The sequence below is a fragment of the Archocentrus centrarchus genome, chromosome 3 (assembly GCF_007364275.1).
Source record: "Archocentrus centrarchus isolate MPI-CPG fArcCen1 chromosome 3, fArcCen1, whole genome shotgun sequence".
Lineage (NCBI taxonomy): Eukaryota > Metazoa > Chordata > Actinopteri > Cichliformes > Cichlidae > Archocentrus > Archocentrus centrarchus.
This window is the reverse complement of record NC_044348.1, coordinates 16500313-16516152: the sequence shown is the minus strand read 5'-3', so window position 1 is coordinate 16516152 and position 15840 is coordinate 16500313. Positions and strand designations below refer to the sequence as shown.

General features: G+C 39.0%; 1 protein-coding gene across 1 annotated transcript in view; it reads right to left on the bottom strand.

Moving 5' to 3' along the window:
* Positions 1-15840, bottom strand: part of cpne7 (copine VII) — a 33490-nt gene that overhangs the window by 17401 nt on the left and 249 nt on the right. The window contains exons 2-5 of the mRNA XM_030721268.1: positions 14634-14873; positions 9539-9721; positions 9190-9264; positions 4275-4349 (exon numbers count right to left, since the gene is read on the bottom strand). Of these exons, the coding sequence (XP_030577128.1) occupies positions 4275-4349; positions 9190-9264; positions 9539-9721; positions 14634-14807 (507 nt within the window). The 5' untranslated portion in view covers positions 14808-14873. The remainder of the gene's footprint in view (positions 1-4274; positions 4350-9189; positions 9265-9538; positions 9722-14633; positions 14874-15840) is intronic.

Below are 15840 nucleotides of genomic sequence, written 5' to 3'. Positions count from 1 at the left end.
TGGCATTTTTGAATAAGACATCATTATTGCAGAACTTGTGGCTATTTTATAAGCTCCCACCTCATGCCATTATCTACTTATTACATTTTTCACTCAGCATTTTTCTTGACTAAATAGACTTGTGTAGATGTTCACGTGCAGAGCATTTGAGCTTTCTCTTGCACCTCACAACTTGTGCGAAACACATGTTAAATAGCCCCAGCATTAGGCTGCAATTAACACGATGAATTCAGATCAACTCAGAAGCGGTTATGTCCATTTTCAGTGTCAGTAAATGCCCCAATTAACTGAAAACATGTGGAACATTTTGCATCTTTTATGGTTATTTGTGGTAGCCTTGAATCATCCCCTGAGTCTCAAGTTCAGGCGTCTGAGAGCAGAGGCAACGCTGATTATTGAGGTCAATTGATTCTTCTGGGAGGAAAACAAATAATTACTATGTGCTCGTCTGTGTGTCTGTGTTGTTCTGTGTGCCTGTGTCGGCTGGGTGGGTGAGGGGAGTTTTGTGTACAACGAATGAGACAGTTAAAGATGCATTTCCCGCTACATTAGCCAGATACATCTCCTGAGGGATAGGAGCACAAAAAAAAAAAAAAAAAAAAAAAAAAGGAGCTGTAAGATCCTCACTTTGTTGCCATGGCAACCACTAGCCAGTGGCATCAGTAGCATGGACTCAAGAGACACACATGTCAAATTTCAATTTCAGGTTTACAATAACTGTAATGTTATTGTCATTACCATTTACCACAATCTATCATACCTCATAATTAATCCTTTTGCTCAGCAACATGTATAGTCTGACATTCAGTGTTTACAGCAGGTTGAGGGGGATGCAACTGATGAGCAGCTCATTAGAAAGAGTCATGCTTCAGTCATCATCTGTTGTCCTTGTTAGACAAATTGCTATATGCAAGCTGCCTGTCACAGCTAATTAATTTTGTTTAAAAAAAAAATATAAGAAGAAATTCTATCACTTGTAATACGAGGGCACTAGGACCCAGACACAATTCAGAGACTCAAGGTGAGAACACCTGACCCCTTGAGAGGCTCATGAAGTGGCTTAGTTTCACTCCTGCTGCTGTGATCACTGCTGCTTACCTTTATTAGCTTGTTTCAGCAGGACTACTTTAACGTCGGGGTGAGGTAGGGATGTATATGCATCTTGTTGTATTGGATTTTTATGTAAGTGTTTGTTTTAGTTTAATAAAAATATACGGCTCTTCAGTCATTTGTTTCATTTTCAAACAGTCGTAACGGTCCTGGACTAGTGGCAGTCTTGTGATACAGTGTTGGTTGCTCCACATGGGTCATTTTTTATTGCTTTAGTTCTTGTTTTCAGTAGACTCTAGTGTAGTTCTAACAGCATTTAATTGTTTTTAGTGCTGTGGCTCCTACAGTGGGAGTTTACTGTTTTCTGCTAATATTTTATACTGGTATTAGTTTGGGTATTTTTATGTTGGAAGTGGAGTGTGGGTCATTCAGGCTAAGTACACTTCCAGTGTTTTGGTCTGCTGATTGGTGTGCCACGCCAACACACTGAGACTTCTTAACTCCTAACTTTTTTTTTTTTTATAGGATTGGTTTCATTGAGCTGTAGTAACCCAGCTTGAAATAAACACATTTGTTACAGCAATTTTAACCCACACTGATTGCTGGTTTTATTCCCAGCAATGCAATTTATTCAAGTGCTTCACACTGATAAATTCTGATAAGGTGATGGAAGTTTTAAAATCATGGCATTGATGAGACTTTTGCAGTGGAAGCTCAGAATTTGTTTGTAGCGCCTGCATAGCCTACAATATCTTTTACATTAATTATCTTACATTCACCATGTGGTTAGTTGCTTGACTGTCCCTCTGTTTGTGAGTTGGATATCTAAGTAGACTTTGTGTTTTGCTGTTGTCTCTCTTTGCATGCTGCTTTGCTCTTCTCTTTCCCGTTTCCCCCCCAACTGGCCTCAGCACATGGCTGCCCATCCCTGAGCCTTGTCTCTTCCTGTTAATAGGACATTCTTCCTCCCCACCATCACCAAGTGTTAGCCAATGTGGTGGATCGTTTGACTCTTGGAGTTTTCTTTCTAATATTTTCTTTACAATTTTTAGAGTTGTGAGCAAAACAGTCAAGTGTGTATATTGTGCTGACTGGGGTATCTACTGTTACATAAATGGGAAAACAGCTCAATATATTAAAAGGGGGGGAGGGTAACCACTTTTATTTGCACTACCTAATAAGGAATGCAAAATGCATAAGAAAAAAAATACCACAATTTCAAAATAGATAACCCATCTCTTGCAGCTCTATTTTAAGCATCCCCAATGGGCATGTGCTTAAACCCATGTTTCACCTAAAATTCCCAAAATCCAACAATATACCACTAACTTGATCTTATCTGAAGAGACCTGGGATTGACAAAAGTCTCAGTTCAACTCAATTCAATTCAATTCAATTCATTAGCACCAATTCACAACAACAGCTGCCTCAAGGAGCTTTATATTGTAAGGTAAAGACCCCAGAATAATAGAAAGAACCCTCAACAATCACATTCACTGCTGTATGCCCAAAGGCAGAGGCTGGGGGATGTGCAGGATTCTAGTTCCCTCTTTGAGTACTCGAATTACAATATGCTGAAAGGTTACTATGGATTTTTTTCTGTCCACCCATGCCAGCAACTCGCTGCCTAACCCAGCTTTAAGAGCAAATGTCTGCATCCGTATCTCCTCCCAATCTGACAGCAAAAGAAACAAAAGAAATGCAAATTTGTTAATGATGCCAACCGTGCATGTTTGATTATGACTTGTTTGCTTAGATGACAAAAAATGAAGTTCTCACAGCCAGACACCAAGTTTGCCTACTTTATTCTGTCAAGTTGTGCCTATAATCCTATCAAATGAAGCTTATGCATAAGGTCAGCAAAGAAGATATGTAATCACTCATTTGCCAACTTTCCTGGGTGTCCTGCTAGTCTATTCTTTACATCACTCCCACTTTCCCACGCTGTCAACATCATTACTCTAGGCCAATCGTTTTCTTGCCCGCCTTCTACAAGCCAATCAGCCTCTCTTTTCTGTGCTTTAAATCTCAGTGCTCTTCTGTCATTCTGCCTTTCAGACTCTCATTTGTGCAACCTGCCTCCAGAGGCCTATCTGAGCCTCCATCTTCATCTTTACTATCACCAGCATCTAGACTCCAGGAGGTCCTGTCCTAATTTCTTTCATTGTTGGAACTCCGTTCTGCTATGATGGTTCCTCTGAGTCTAATCATGAAATAGGTTATTAATCAAATTCTGTATCTCAATAAATCACATTCAACACTACCAAATGATATCTCCTTATTATGATATGACATAGGATGGGTTATTTTTGAAATAAAATGAAAATCTATTTGCTTGTAAACAAAATCGATGTCTAATCACAGTCTACATTGTTGTTTTTAAATAGTTAATATTCACAACTAAAATGTGTAGGCTGCATCACATAAGATGCTGTATTGTTTGTTCAGAGCAAATAAACACTTTTGCATCCGAGTGGCAAATGACTACACATGATTGCTCCGCAAGTAACAGTGATTTATTTGGATTAGCAGAAATCTTAGTGGCAATCAGAGTGGCTTCTCCAGCATTTCAGCAGAAAGTGGATACGTGGAGCGACCATTAAAAGCAGGAGAAAATGGACTTCACAACAAGGATTTATTTTTATTATTTCCTGTGTGTTAGACTCAGGTTCGATTTCACTGCCAGAGCAGGCTGTAAATTTCAGGATGAAATTCCAAAAATAAATGCACATGCTGTAGAAAATTTTAATTTTTTTCCAAATAGTGCTGGGAATCAAAGGGCAACCTGTGAGTCTTGGATCCCGAGGCTTGTTGCTGAGAACGTGGTGTGACTACAGATCATCAGAGTTGCAACTAGATGTGAGCTCCTGCTGCTTTTTTGATTGAAATATGCCTTCAGCATAGTTTGACAGTGTGAGTCCAGGAGAAGCTAAGGTCAGTGATATCCAGCCTTAAAGTGTAACCGTCACGTGGATAAACATGTAATAATGCAAATAATCGTAAATACTAATGTAATTCACATATGCCATGATTTTTTGAAAGTGAAAAATAATCCTCTTTTGTGTGCATAAATTTAATGCCGGTGAATCACTGTGGATGATTTCTTAGCCTATACAGTATCATGACAGGAGTATTATCACATTACTCCCTGTCTAATGCTTCTAAACCACATCTAATAAAACAACTGTGTTGGTATTTCAATCAAAAATGTGTACTCCTCTCACCTTATCATCAAGCTTCTTGGCACAGAAGGAGAGTTCCACATATCCGTTGTTGCCAGAAATTTCCTCAGCATGCACCTGGAAGGAAAAGGGATTTGGCAGTAATATTTTGGTGCTAGCATCTACATTATTACTGTTAAAAGAAATGTGAATTAAGAGTGTGATATATATTTCAGAAACACAACCTTAAAGCTCACAAACATGAACTTTGTGACTCAAGCGCCACAATAAAAATAAAATATTGTGCTGGGCTCCTTTTTTCATCGCAGAATCTACTAAAATGAAACATGTTTTTATTTCAAAGCATCCTTGAGCAAGACACTGAACCTCAAAATGCTCCTGATGACTAATTTTATGACTGCTCTCTGTCATCACTGTGTGAATGCGCGTGAACGTGGGAACAGGCAGACACATTGTGAAGCTCTTTAGAAAAGAGGTTTTAAAAGCTATGTAAATGTAATCCATAAAGAATGACTCTCCTAAGGATAAAATAGATGTGCACACCAATACGAGGTTAAACACACAAATTACACAGCAAATAAAATTCCACACTTGTAAAACTTACCTACCTCTGTTATAATAAATATTTATTATTAATTATATATAATGAATATTTGTACTGTTCTGACATCCTATTACAAATGAAGGTGAAAAAAATGAAGTCCTTACAGTTTGCAGGGATCCTGTTTGGAAGCTGTTCATAGTATATTCCACACCTTATGCTGAATAATTTCCCAACCTTTATCATGTAATTTTTCTGAATCTAGAGTGAAGTCCTGTAAAACACTTACTAGCAGGTAAAGTAAAACAAGGGAATAAAAATGCAAGAAAATGCTAAAATCCTCCAACAGTACTGTGCAAGTCACCCCTCTTTTCCTTATATTTTGCAAGGAAAATGCGAAATAGGTGCAGCGATTTATTGAAACGTGCAAAAATAAAAGGAAATGGTTCAATATTTGGTAGGACCACCTTTATTCTTCAACATAGTTTGAACTCGCTCAGGCAGCTTTCTTGTAATTTCTGTAAGCAGTCTTCAGAAATAGTTCTCCAGGTTTCTTGAAGAACATTCAAAGCTCTTCTTTGGATGTTGGCAGCCTTTTGTTTTGTCCTCTCTCAGGATGAGGCTCTGGGGAGGCCAATCCATGACTGATAGTGTTCCATTATGTGTTCTTCTGCATTGCCATTGTGTTTGGGATTATTGTCATGCTGAAAAATGAAGCTGCTGCCAGTCAAAATCTGATGGCACTTTTCTTTGTTCATAATTCCATCAATTTTAACAAGATCTCCAACAGCACTGGCTGAAATACAGTCCCAAACCGTGACAGAGCCTCCACCGTGTTTTACAGATGGCTGCAGATGCTCACCGTCGTACCTCTCTCCTGACCTCCTCCAAACATACTGATGATAATTTGAACAAAACATTTCAAATTTGGATCCATCACCCCATATCCAAACCCAAATCCAAATTTATTTATAAAGCACATTTAAAACAACAAAGTTGACCATAGTGTTGGACATGAAACAAAGGGTTACACAATAAAATTAGAAACACACCATACACACATGCATACACATAAATAAACTTTCCATATCAGTGAGGCAGACTAAGGGCCTCAGATTAGCAGTGATTTTCTTGAGAGAAGGGAGGGCCAGAGGTTCAAATCTGCTAAAGACAGCAGAGCCGGTGACAGAAACAGAAGGGTCAAAAGTAGGAGGCAAGAAGTTTGCGCAGATTGTGGCAATCTTATCCACAAAATAGTGGAGAAATTTTTCACAAGATGCTGAAGAAATGCTAAAGGATGTGTATCAGAGCGGTTTAAGATAAGAGTTAATTGTATAAAACAGAACATGCGGTTTGTGAGAATTATTCAAAATAATATCAGTGAAATACTTATTCTTTGACCAAAGCATTTCACTGATATGACCTGTTGAAACCGATTTTCAGTCCAGTTCTTATTAATGTGGCATAACTCAGCCTTTTCTCCCTGTTTCACTTCCTTAAGAATGGCTTCTTCACAGCCACCCTTCCACTCACACCATTTCCAATGAGGCTTCAGTGAACGGTAGATGGATCAATTGAAGGGCTAGATGCATCTCTATGCATCTTTTTTTTTTCTGTTTCTTAAGGAAAAAAAGAGACTGTTCATCTGCTGTAAATAGTTCTTTCAGGCCTGACCCTTCTTCTTTTGTCCAGTTTCCTCAGATTTTTCCAGGACACACTGCACACCATGCTGCGATATGCCATGTTTTTTGACTAACAGCTCCTTGGGAATCAACTTGTTGGTGGCTTAACAAACAAAAAAACATTCCTCTGAAAATGGTCAGATTGGACTGAAAAGCCTGGAGAACCTCTGCTCAAGATGACTAAAAAATTACAAGAAAGTCTGACTATTTGGAAGCAAAATATAAAGAAATGAGAGGTGACTTTGTACAGTACTGTACTTGTTAAATCATGTCTAATTTCTTTCGTACTCTTTACTTATAAATAGTTTACAAAGGTTACTACCTTGTTCAACAGTGCTTATGTATTTTTTTTTTACGCTCTATAAATGACACCTTATATTTACAAAAATTACATGGTAAATGCAAATTACAGGTTACAGTTTGTATTATAAAATCCTACCCACTTCTTTGTAACAAGAATATTTCTATGCACTTGCATATGCATTTAAAGACACATCATTTGACTTTTTATTATAAAAAATAACTGAAAATCATTAACATGGCTATATTTTTTTCCAAGTGGCTTTTACTTGGCACAGAGAGTCGAGAGACTCATTAGATAGAAACCAGAAGGCTTCCATGTCACAGGTTATTGCCTCAACTTGTGGATTTCCCTTTTTATAGACATAAAAGTTACCACAGTACAGCAAAACAGTAAAGTTATGCTAGTTATCGGATTGTTTTTTTCACTTTAGATATGTGTTTAGGGAGAAAAAGTTCAGGAATGCCATTTTTAAGGAACATTGTGCACCTTCTGCTGCTCTCTTTGTGCTGTCTGTCCACCTCACAGAACACAAAGCTTTGCGCTCTGCTTCTTTGTATGAAACTGGCAGAAACCTTGCATCAAATTGTCAGAACTGTGGCTGTAACGCAAGCATGCCCAGGGCTAGACAATGCTTGACAGTGATGACAGGCAAGGAAAGAATTTTTTTTCATCAGACAGTTTGTCCTGACAAGAACAACTAGCATGTAAAATCTTTGTAAAAGATGTTGGGCAGTTGGGGGGCTGTGTATGTGTATGTTTCACATGCGAAAGAGGTGCACATGATAGCGCAAATGTCTGAAGCAGCCGGATCGTATTTTAAGCAGCTTTTACCAGCCTGCTGCCTTCATCTGTGTTATGTCCAGGTGTGCTGATGAGGACTTTTAGCTGAAACCCATTTGTTTTGCCCTATAATAAACATTAAAAAGTATATTTGTTCATATGTTCAGTTGAACGCATGTGAGAAGAGTGCAAGAGTGAGACGAGATGATTGTCTGCTCCAGGAAGCAGGACACATGACGGCACAAGGTAACACTGTGTGTTCCATGTGAGAAGGGCAAGTTCAGGCATTGTCCCAACTTGATTTCCTGCACATTTTCTGGAATTTATGTGTGAAAACAGCTTATGTCTCATGACTAAGGACATAGTTTATACTGTCTGTTATACATCTCCAGATCTAAGGCAACAATACAGTGTTTACAGAAAGGAACAGGTGCATGTTTTTGATACTTTCTCAGTACATTCTCTTACTTATCTTAACTTAGTCTGAGGCGGGATCCACATGGTCGGACTTTGCATTTAGCTAATAATTATGTAACCTCAAATACCTGATGCGTTACCTAATCCTGGCCCCCTGGGTTAGGTAATGCATCATATCAATGGGGGTGTAGAAGTACAAATATGTATGCATAAATCTAGGATTTCTTTCTTTTTTTATTATTTTTTAAAGAAAAGAAAAAACCTCCTACATTATCTCCATTGTGTCTCATACAATGTGCTACAATAACATCATTTTCCCTTTTTTTTTTTTTTTTTTTCAGAAATGTGTAGCAAGTAAAATATAATGAAGAGCTACACCATTATTTAATGGTATTATGTATGTGCCACACATACAGCACTGTGAATAATGGTTCAACATTATGCTGGTGCACTGAATTCTCGGCGCTTGTGCAGATGAAATGGCCAGATTATTCCATTGTGTGAATTCTCACCCCGGAGGGCTTCTGAATGCATTTGCTCTTTAAATAAACTCTAAATGTGGCAATATATTAAGTGTTTTTAAACGGATAAGTTCGTCTTTAATTTTTACTCTTCAAATGTCATGCCTGCATTCAGTAAATGAAGCCAAATAGAAGTAAACAGAACAGGAAAAGTCGGTTGTTCATGTGTACGAAATGGGGCTGAATTTAAATCAAACTTTGTACTTTTGCTGACACCAAAAATATGCAGGAGATGGGCACAAACACGGGAACATCTGTACTGCATGTGACAGTCCAACCCAGTGATAATAATGCTGTCAGACTTTGCAGCAACGTGTCCGCCATGAATTCATTAGAGGAAGAAGAAGATGAGATTCTCTTGTATATTTCCAGACCAGAGTGGAGCATTGCACAATTTAAATTGCCATGGTTTGATGTGCTATCACCACTGGCTTGTTCACTGTAAAACAGCAGATAATGAATGAAGAGCTATTCTCTGACACATGATTTCTTATGCATGCAACACTTATTATGGATTTTCATGTTTCCCTGTGTATTTAGTGGGAATGCTTCTCCATGCCACCAAAATGGACACTACTACAGAAAAAATGCCTGCTTTTGTCAGTTACCACTACATTGATATTAAGGAACAACACAAAGCTAATGTGTAATGTGTTCAGATGATTTCATTCATCACAGCAGAAACATTACACACACAGCATTAGAAACCTACTGTCATGGTAGATTTGCCAGCATATTTCCCATATTTTAGCAACAGAGGCTTCACCATCTTCTTTTGGGCCACAATCTGCAAAGAGCGAGATAAACAAAATGTTGGCCTTGAGCCTTCAGCAGCAAACAGCGATATATAGAGATCTTAGCCTTCAACATCACTAATAAGTATGACTCATTTACTGTACTGCCACAAATATACAGTATCATTTACCAGCAACATCAAAGACAAAAGGGGAATGTTTGGGCAGGTTTTAGTTCTTTTATACTAACAAATCCTGGTTATTTGGGCACAAATCTGGTGCTAAAACTGGCAAAAATGGGTTAGTAAGACAGCAGCCTCTGCTTACCTGGCCAAGAGTGCACTCCACCCCTCCCAGAAAGTCATCATCACGAGTTCCAATGCTGTGAGTGCCATGGATGTCATAAACCTCAAATCGTAGTTTCTGAACCTCCTCGAAGTAGTAATCCAGTGAGAAAACCTTGCCAAAGACTGGGTGCAAGTTGCTTTTGATCACTTCTGTCCTGTCCAGCTGAGAGGGAACACACTGAATGAACCTTTGAACCTAAATGCATGTTCATTTTATGTTCTTAATCATAACAGACCATGTGCATTTGTAAGGAAATTAAGCCCCTCTTTGACAAAATGCCATAGATTTTGCAGACAGTATCCTATATCACTTCACAGTGCATGTAAGGAAATAAAACTAGTTTCTTTATAAAGAAGGGCAGATGTTATTATATTTGTCGAGAGGATGATATGAGAGATGATTGGAGGGCTCTGACATTTAATTTCAGCTTAGAGAAAACATCCATGCCTGTCTTTGACTGCCTGACAAGGAAAGGCTGATCTCTCTGGGGCCCCATCTGTTCATGATGTAGAATTTAGCTCTCACACAGTTCCATGAACATTTCTACACTGCCCAATTTGTCTCAAGGACAAATCATCATTGAGTGTGTTTTTGAAGTCAGTGGCACTTTAGTACTGGTAAATTTAAAAAGAACAGTAAATATACAGAAAAAAGAATGCCTGAATTTCCAAATTAAACCAGATATATAGTACCAGTCAAAAGTTTGGACATGTGGGTGTCCAAACTTTTGACTGGTACTGTATGCATACAAAAGATGTTTGGGACTTAACCCTAAATCTACAAATAGTGAATGACACAGAAGGGAAAAGAGACCCATCAAGAGGTGCAATATAGAACTGATCTACTGCCAGTAAATGAAGGACCGGGAAAGGTTTGAGGGCTCATCCAAACGTGGCTGCTTCAATATTGCTTGTCTGAGACAAAGTCCAAAGTCATTTCTTCATTGTCAGTGGGGCAGGTCCATGCTTTTATTTTGATTACTTTACAAATGGGTGACAGTGTTCTCTCATTTCTCATCTCTCTCTTTGGTAAAGTCTATCAGCTGAAGCCCTGAGCTGGAATCTGGAATAAAAAGCAAGCTTCCTGCATCTTACACAAAAATATTATATGTCTAATCTACAAATCAAAAGCACAGACATCAAGGGGAGTATCATAGATCACAAGCCAACAGCTCCCTGTAATAGATTTTACAAGTCTTTAAAAAGGTATTCCCTTATTTTGTGAGGGAGCTTTCTAACACAGTTTTTAGGGTGATTCCAGTCCTCTTAAATCTGTTGGAAAATAGATAATTATACTTCACTTGAAAAATGGTTACTTTCTTGTTTTTTAAGCCATTTAATGTTTTGGGGTTTTTTTTATAAATAATATGCCAAAGAATAACTGGAGGAGTGATAATCTTAAGCTTTCCCCCTTGCGTGCTGTATCAAAGCATGTTTGAGACAAATGAATGATGGATTGTCGTTCTCATGACAAGGTGTGCATGAGCCATGGCACTTTCTTCAAGGGAGAGCATTATGGGAAGTCATTATAATAGCGCTTATTTTACAACACTTCAGTCAGCACTGAAGAAAAGAATTTGCTTTCTCATGCAAAGCTTCCAAGTCCTGCTTTTTTACAAATAAGTTCACACGTCAACATTTAAGGTAATTCTTGGCAACATTTCTTAGATATTTTGATGGACATAAATGATTTTGACTGTAAAAGTTAGAAAATTTGAGTGAAATTTTTTCATCCTCTTCAGTGACTCGTCACAAAACACAGTTGTTACCAACCTGGAAGAAACCCACTCATATTTGTGAATAGAAATGTTTCATTGTAGGACAATAAGGATGACTCAGAATAACTTGAGCTGAGCCCTCCTTCCAAGGAGACCCAAACCACAGAATGCCTCCCACGTACACAGAAGCATCTTTATTGGTGCCAGTTTACATGCTAAAGAAGGGCATGGGCCCATCCATGCATGAATAATTTGACTGGACTCCTGAAATTCTGATTTTTTTTCCCAAGCATTTAGCCTTTCTTATATACAGTTATGTAAACACATAAGTGCATCTAATGGAAATTGTTGGCTTTTTTGACATTTGGACAAAAATAAGATATTTTTGTAATTGCGCCTAGAGATAAAACTGGTATTCAACAATAACATCCGCAGACGTGCTATTCTTCTAAAAAAAAAAAAAAAAAATTAAGTAGGGCAGATTTGGTCACAGAAGCTATAATTGCCCCCTTTAGCAGAAATAACCTCTTAAGGTATTTTGCACAATTGTGAATCGGTGTCTGAGATCAGAGTTTTTCACTCTTCCATGCAAAATCCCTTCAGGTGCAAGATGTTTTCTCGCATGTGCTTTTTCCAATTCTTCTTTTTTGAGCCATTCCTTTATCGATTTGTTAGTGCATCAAGGATCATTATCCTGCTCAAAGGTTCACTTTGGGTTCAACCTCAGCTTTAGGCCTCACATTATCTTCAAGCACTTTTGGTATGATGCAGGATTTATACTGGAATCAATGACTGTAAGCTGTCCATTTCCCTAAGGCATTGGAGCAGCCCCAAACCATAACATTTCTGCCATAGTTGGTCTGAGGTTCTTCTTCTGAAAAGCTGTTTTTGGTCCCTGCCAAACATATCTGTCTAGGGCATATTGTTTCAGAAAGCCTGGTGTTTACCTTTTTGTTCAGTGCAAAAAATGTAACTTTACTTTAATGTTCTTTTTGGACAGTAAAGGGTTTTTTATTGCATGTTTATTTTTTTTGTCTTTTTCTGGCATGCCTCCTGGGCAGGTCAAATCAGATTGTACATGCAGGCATTTTGACACCAACACTTGCAAGAATTACTTGTAGATCCTGTCATGAAATTAAAGGTCTTTTCTTGGGCTGAATTTGCTGAGAGATCTTTGCATGATGACATGACATAATTTTCATGTGAACACCAGATGGGATCTACTTGCTTTTTTCATGAATGTACTTACGTTGATAGAATTAATTGCTCAATTGTCAGTTTCATTTTTGTTTTCCTCTATATTTGTAAATTGACTTTGGATCGGTCATTTAGTAAAAAGGTTGTACATATCGCTTAATATGTGCTAGATATCTGCCAGATAAATAGCCAGGACAGCTGTATGGGTAACAATAATAATAATAAGCAGGAGTTGCTCTATTGTTTCCAATATACCCAGCAAGCAATGCAAAGAAAGAAAATAACTACCAGGTTGGACTTGGCCTCCATAGTCACATTTACCCCTATTTTTCTTTATCGGCCTTTCTTGCCTCTTCTTTCCCTCGTTGTGCCATCTGGTTGGGCAGATTTGGGATGAGTATGATGAGCCTGTTTGTTGAGGAAGGCTAATCAAAGCTACGTAGGGTAGTTTGCGCTGAAGTCTGTGTGTGATGCCTGTTTGTTGTTGGTGTGGGGCCAGAAACTATAAAGAGATTCATGACATGGGAGATTCACTTCTATATTAATTCATTTCCGTGCATTTTTTCAGCTGCTTTATCACAATAAACACATTTTCAGAGAAGAGTGCAGGGTCCACTTTATATAAAAAGAGGACAGTTCTGTGAAAGCAGAATATGCCTTGTGATCTTCACCCTGCTTCCTAATTTGCCCTGTGAGCAGGTGGTGAAAAAAGGTAATCATGGAAATATGTGCAGTTTAACAGACAGTAAGCCACCGGGGCCATGCAGCATAAGCTTAGAGAGGAGGAAGAGCGTGATATGGTGGTGATATGAGTGGGCTCTGCTTCTTACTCAGTTGCTGACGTAAGTAAACAATTTGCAGACGGGATGGTGCCACCCAGAACTGAGGGATTTGACAGCAGAGCATTGGACAACTGGTGAATACTGTTATGACTGTCAAGACTGGCATGGATGGATGGATGGATGGATTTTTTTTTCATGCATATGATTCATTTAGTGTGGCTAAAAATAGCCACTCATTAATTCATGCTACATTGAACCCAGGTCAGTAATCTCATGTAACAAACTCCCATCAAATAAAATCCAAGACAACGTCAAAGCACGTTTTTAATCATTCCTGCCTAAAAATAGCATTTAGAGGTTTCCACATTCATATAGCCCAAACATTATTGTGTGCACCTCCAATAAATGACCCATGTGGCAAAAATCTGTCAGGGTTAATCATCTCCCACTTCCCTAAAAACAGGGCCTTTTGTAAGATGAAGAGTTGCAGGGGAAAAAAAAATCTATATAATTAGATATCCTCTGCCTCACATTAACACATCCTCTACTTAATGGAGACCTGCCTTTTGGCTCTCCCTCATGAACTAAATGACTTAATTAACAGGGAAATGAGAGAGCCGCTGCCTACACTTCAGATCAGTTTGGGACCAAACCAAGAAAGTAAACATTTTCAGCTGGAACACATCTCATCATGCTGCAAATTACCAGCCCACTGTTTAACCATGTAGACAAGTGAATTATACTGCACCTAATGTGAATCCTACAGGACAGGCAACACAATTTGTTTGGGAATTGTTTAATTGTGGAGACAGGCAGTGATGACTGCAAATGTATACTCCATTTGGCATTTTCAGTTCTGAGCCAGGCAGCTGTTGTGTAAGCCATGCTCTTTTCTGAAAGAGCAAAAAAAAAAAAAAAAGAAAAAAAAAAAAAAAACAGCTGCAAGTTCACCAAACCATTAACAGATTTATCTCCCTGGTCGGTCTTGTATGACTACACAGATTTTGTGACGACTGGCAAGAGACAGAGAGAGCAATATCACCCCCGATCTACAATATTTCACACATCACCGATGTTTAATCTTAGATTTATGATACAGGGAAGGAAGACTGAGTAACTGTCCTCTGTATCTCCCTGTGCAATTATTTAAACATTAAGAAAACATATTATTTAGATCAACTCAAGGGCCTGCATTTGAGTATTTCAGCTCGCTTGATGTGTGAGTCTAAGCATGATTCTTTGAAATAGTGCGGCTATTGACTCAAACAGGGAGATTAATAAATAAAGGTGGACTGCTAAGTGAGGGGATATTAGTCACACCCCTCAGAGCACCACCTGTACAGTAGTGTCAGTATTAAAGAATTAAATGAGACCTCACCTCTATCCACTGTCCATCATTCTGTACCATTAGTATGACGCAGGGGTCTGACTTATTCAGAGTGTCTCGGTCCAACAGAGCTTTGCAAGACACACGCAGCTCGACTTTGGTGACACAGGTAGCTGGACCGCTGAGGCTGGTTGCGGGGGAGGTGGCCTCCAGAACATCATTCATCCTGGCTCAGGGCAAGAGTGATCTGCCAACCAGCGAAGCAGTGCGAGGTGAGGTTGTGGTATAGCTCTGAGGGATGAAAAAATCCAGTGATAGGTTGAGCGATGTCGGTAAGGACCTGGCACACTCACAGGAGACGGGCCCTTTTGACTTGGTACAGCTGTCACAAAAACAGAGATTCTTGCTGAGTCCCAGGGGACCAAACTGAACTCATGCTGTTATTACTGCCTGTCAGAGCTGTCCCCCTCCTGAGGGTTATCATCTCACCTTGGTAATACTGACGAACAGAACATGAAGGTGGCAAGGTTGAGACTTTAGGAGTCTAGCTCAAATTCCTGCAAAGATTCATTTAAGATTCTCCTATTACATTTCTCCTATTAAACAACAAGCAAACAAGTGAAAGTAGCTGAAAAGAATCAGGCATCCAAAAGGCAATGGGTTTAGTAGGCAGGAAACAAAGAAAGGACGGGTTTGAGCTGTAATGTGGGCAGCATACGCCCTATTGAAGTGTACTTGAGCAAAGCGGTTTCGCAGAACTGTTAACCCGCTTAACGGCGTTAAAGGTGGGGCTAGACTTTCCTCTATCATTCACTGTAAATTTCAGATCCTTGAGATTCAAAGGAAGAAGTGTAACGGACTCCACGCTCGGCTTTCAGCACCGGGGACAGCGCCCGTACGCCAGCTGCGAAACCACATGTTACCTCAAAGCATCCATCTCCAACTTAACTCAAGAAAGCTCAAATTACAGCCAGCATCAAACACTCCAAAATATGACCAAGTGCATGTTATGAATCAAACTTCTACTTATCTACTGGTAGAGCAACACGCTAAACGCTAAAGAGGCGAGGGCTGCCGATTCACTCAACAACTTATGAAACGATGCGAGAAACGCGCTTAAATGCTCAGTTCACACTTTATCCCAGTGAATTAACTCCACCACTGATCTGTAAGCTTCAAAACCCCAACACCGGTTAAGGCTGGTGTTGGCAAAACAACACTCTTGTTTAACAACAATTAAAGCCTAAAACGAATAGTC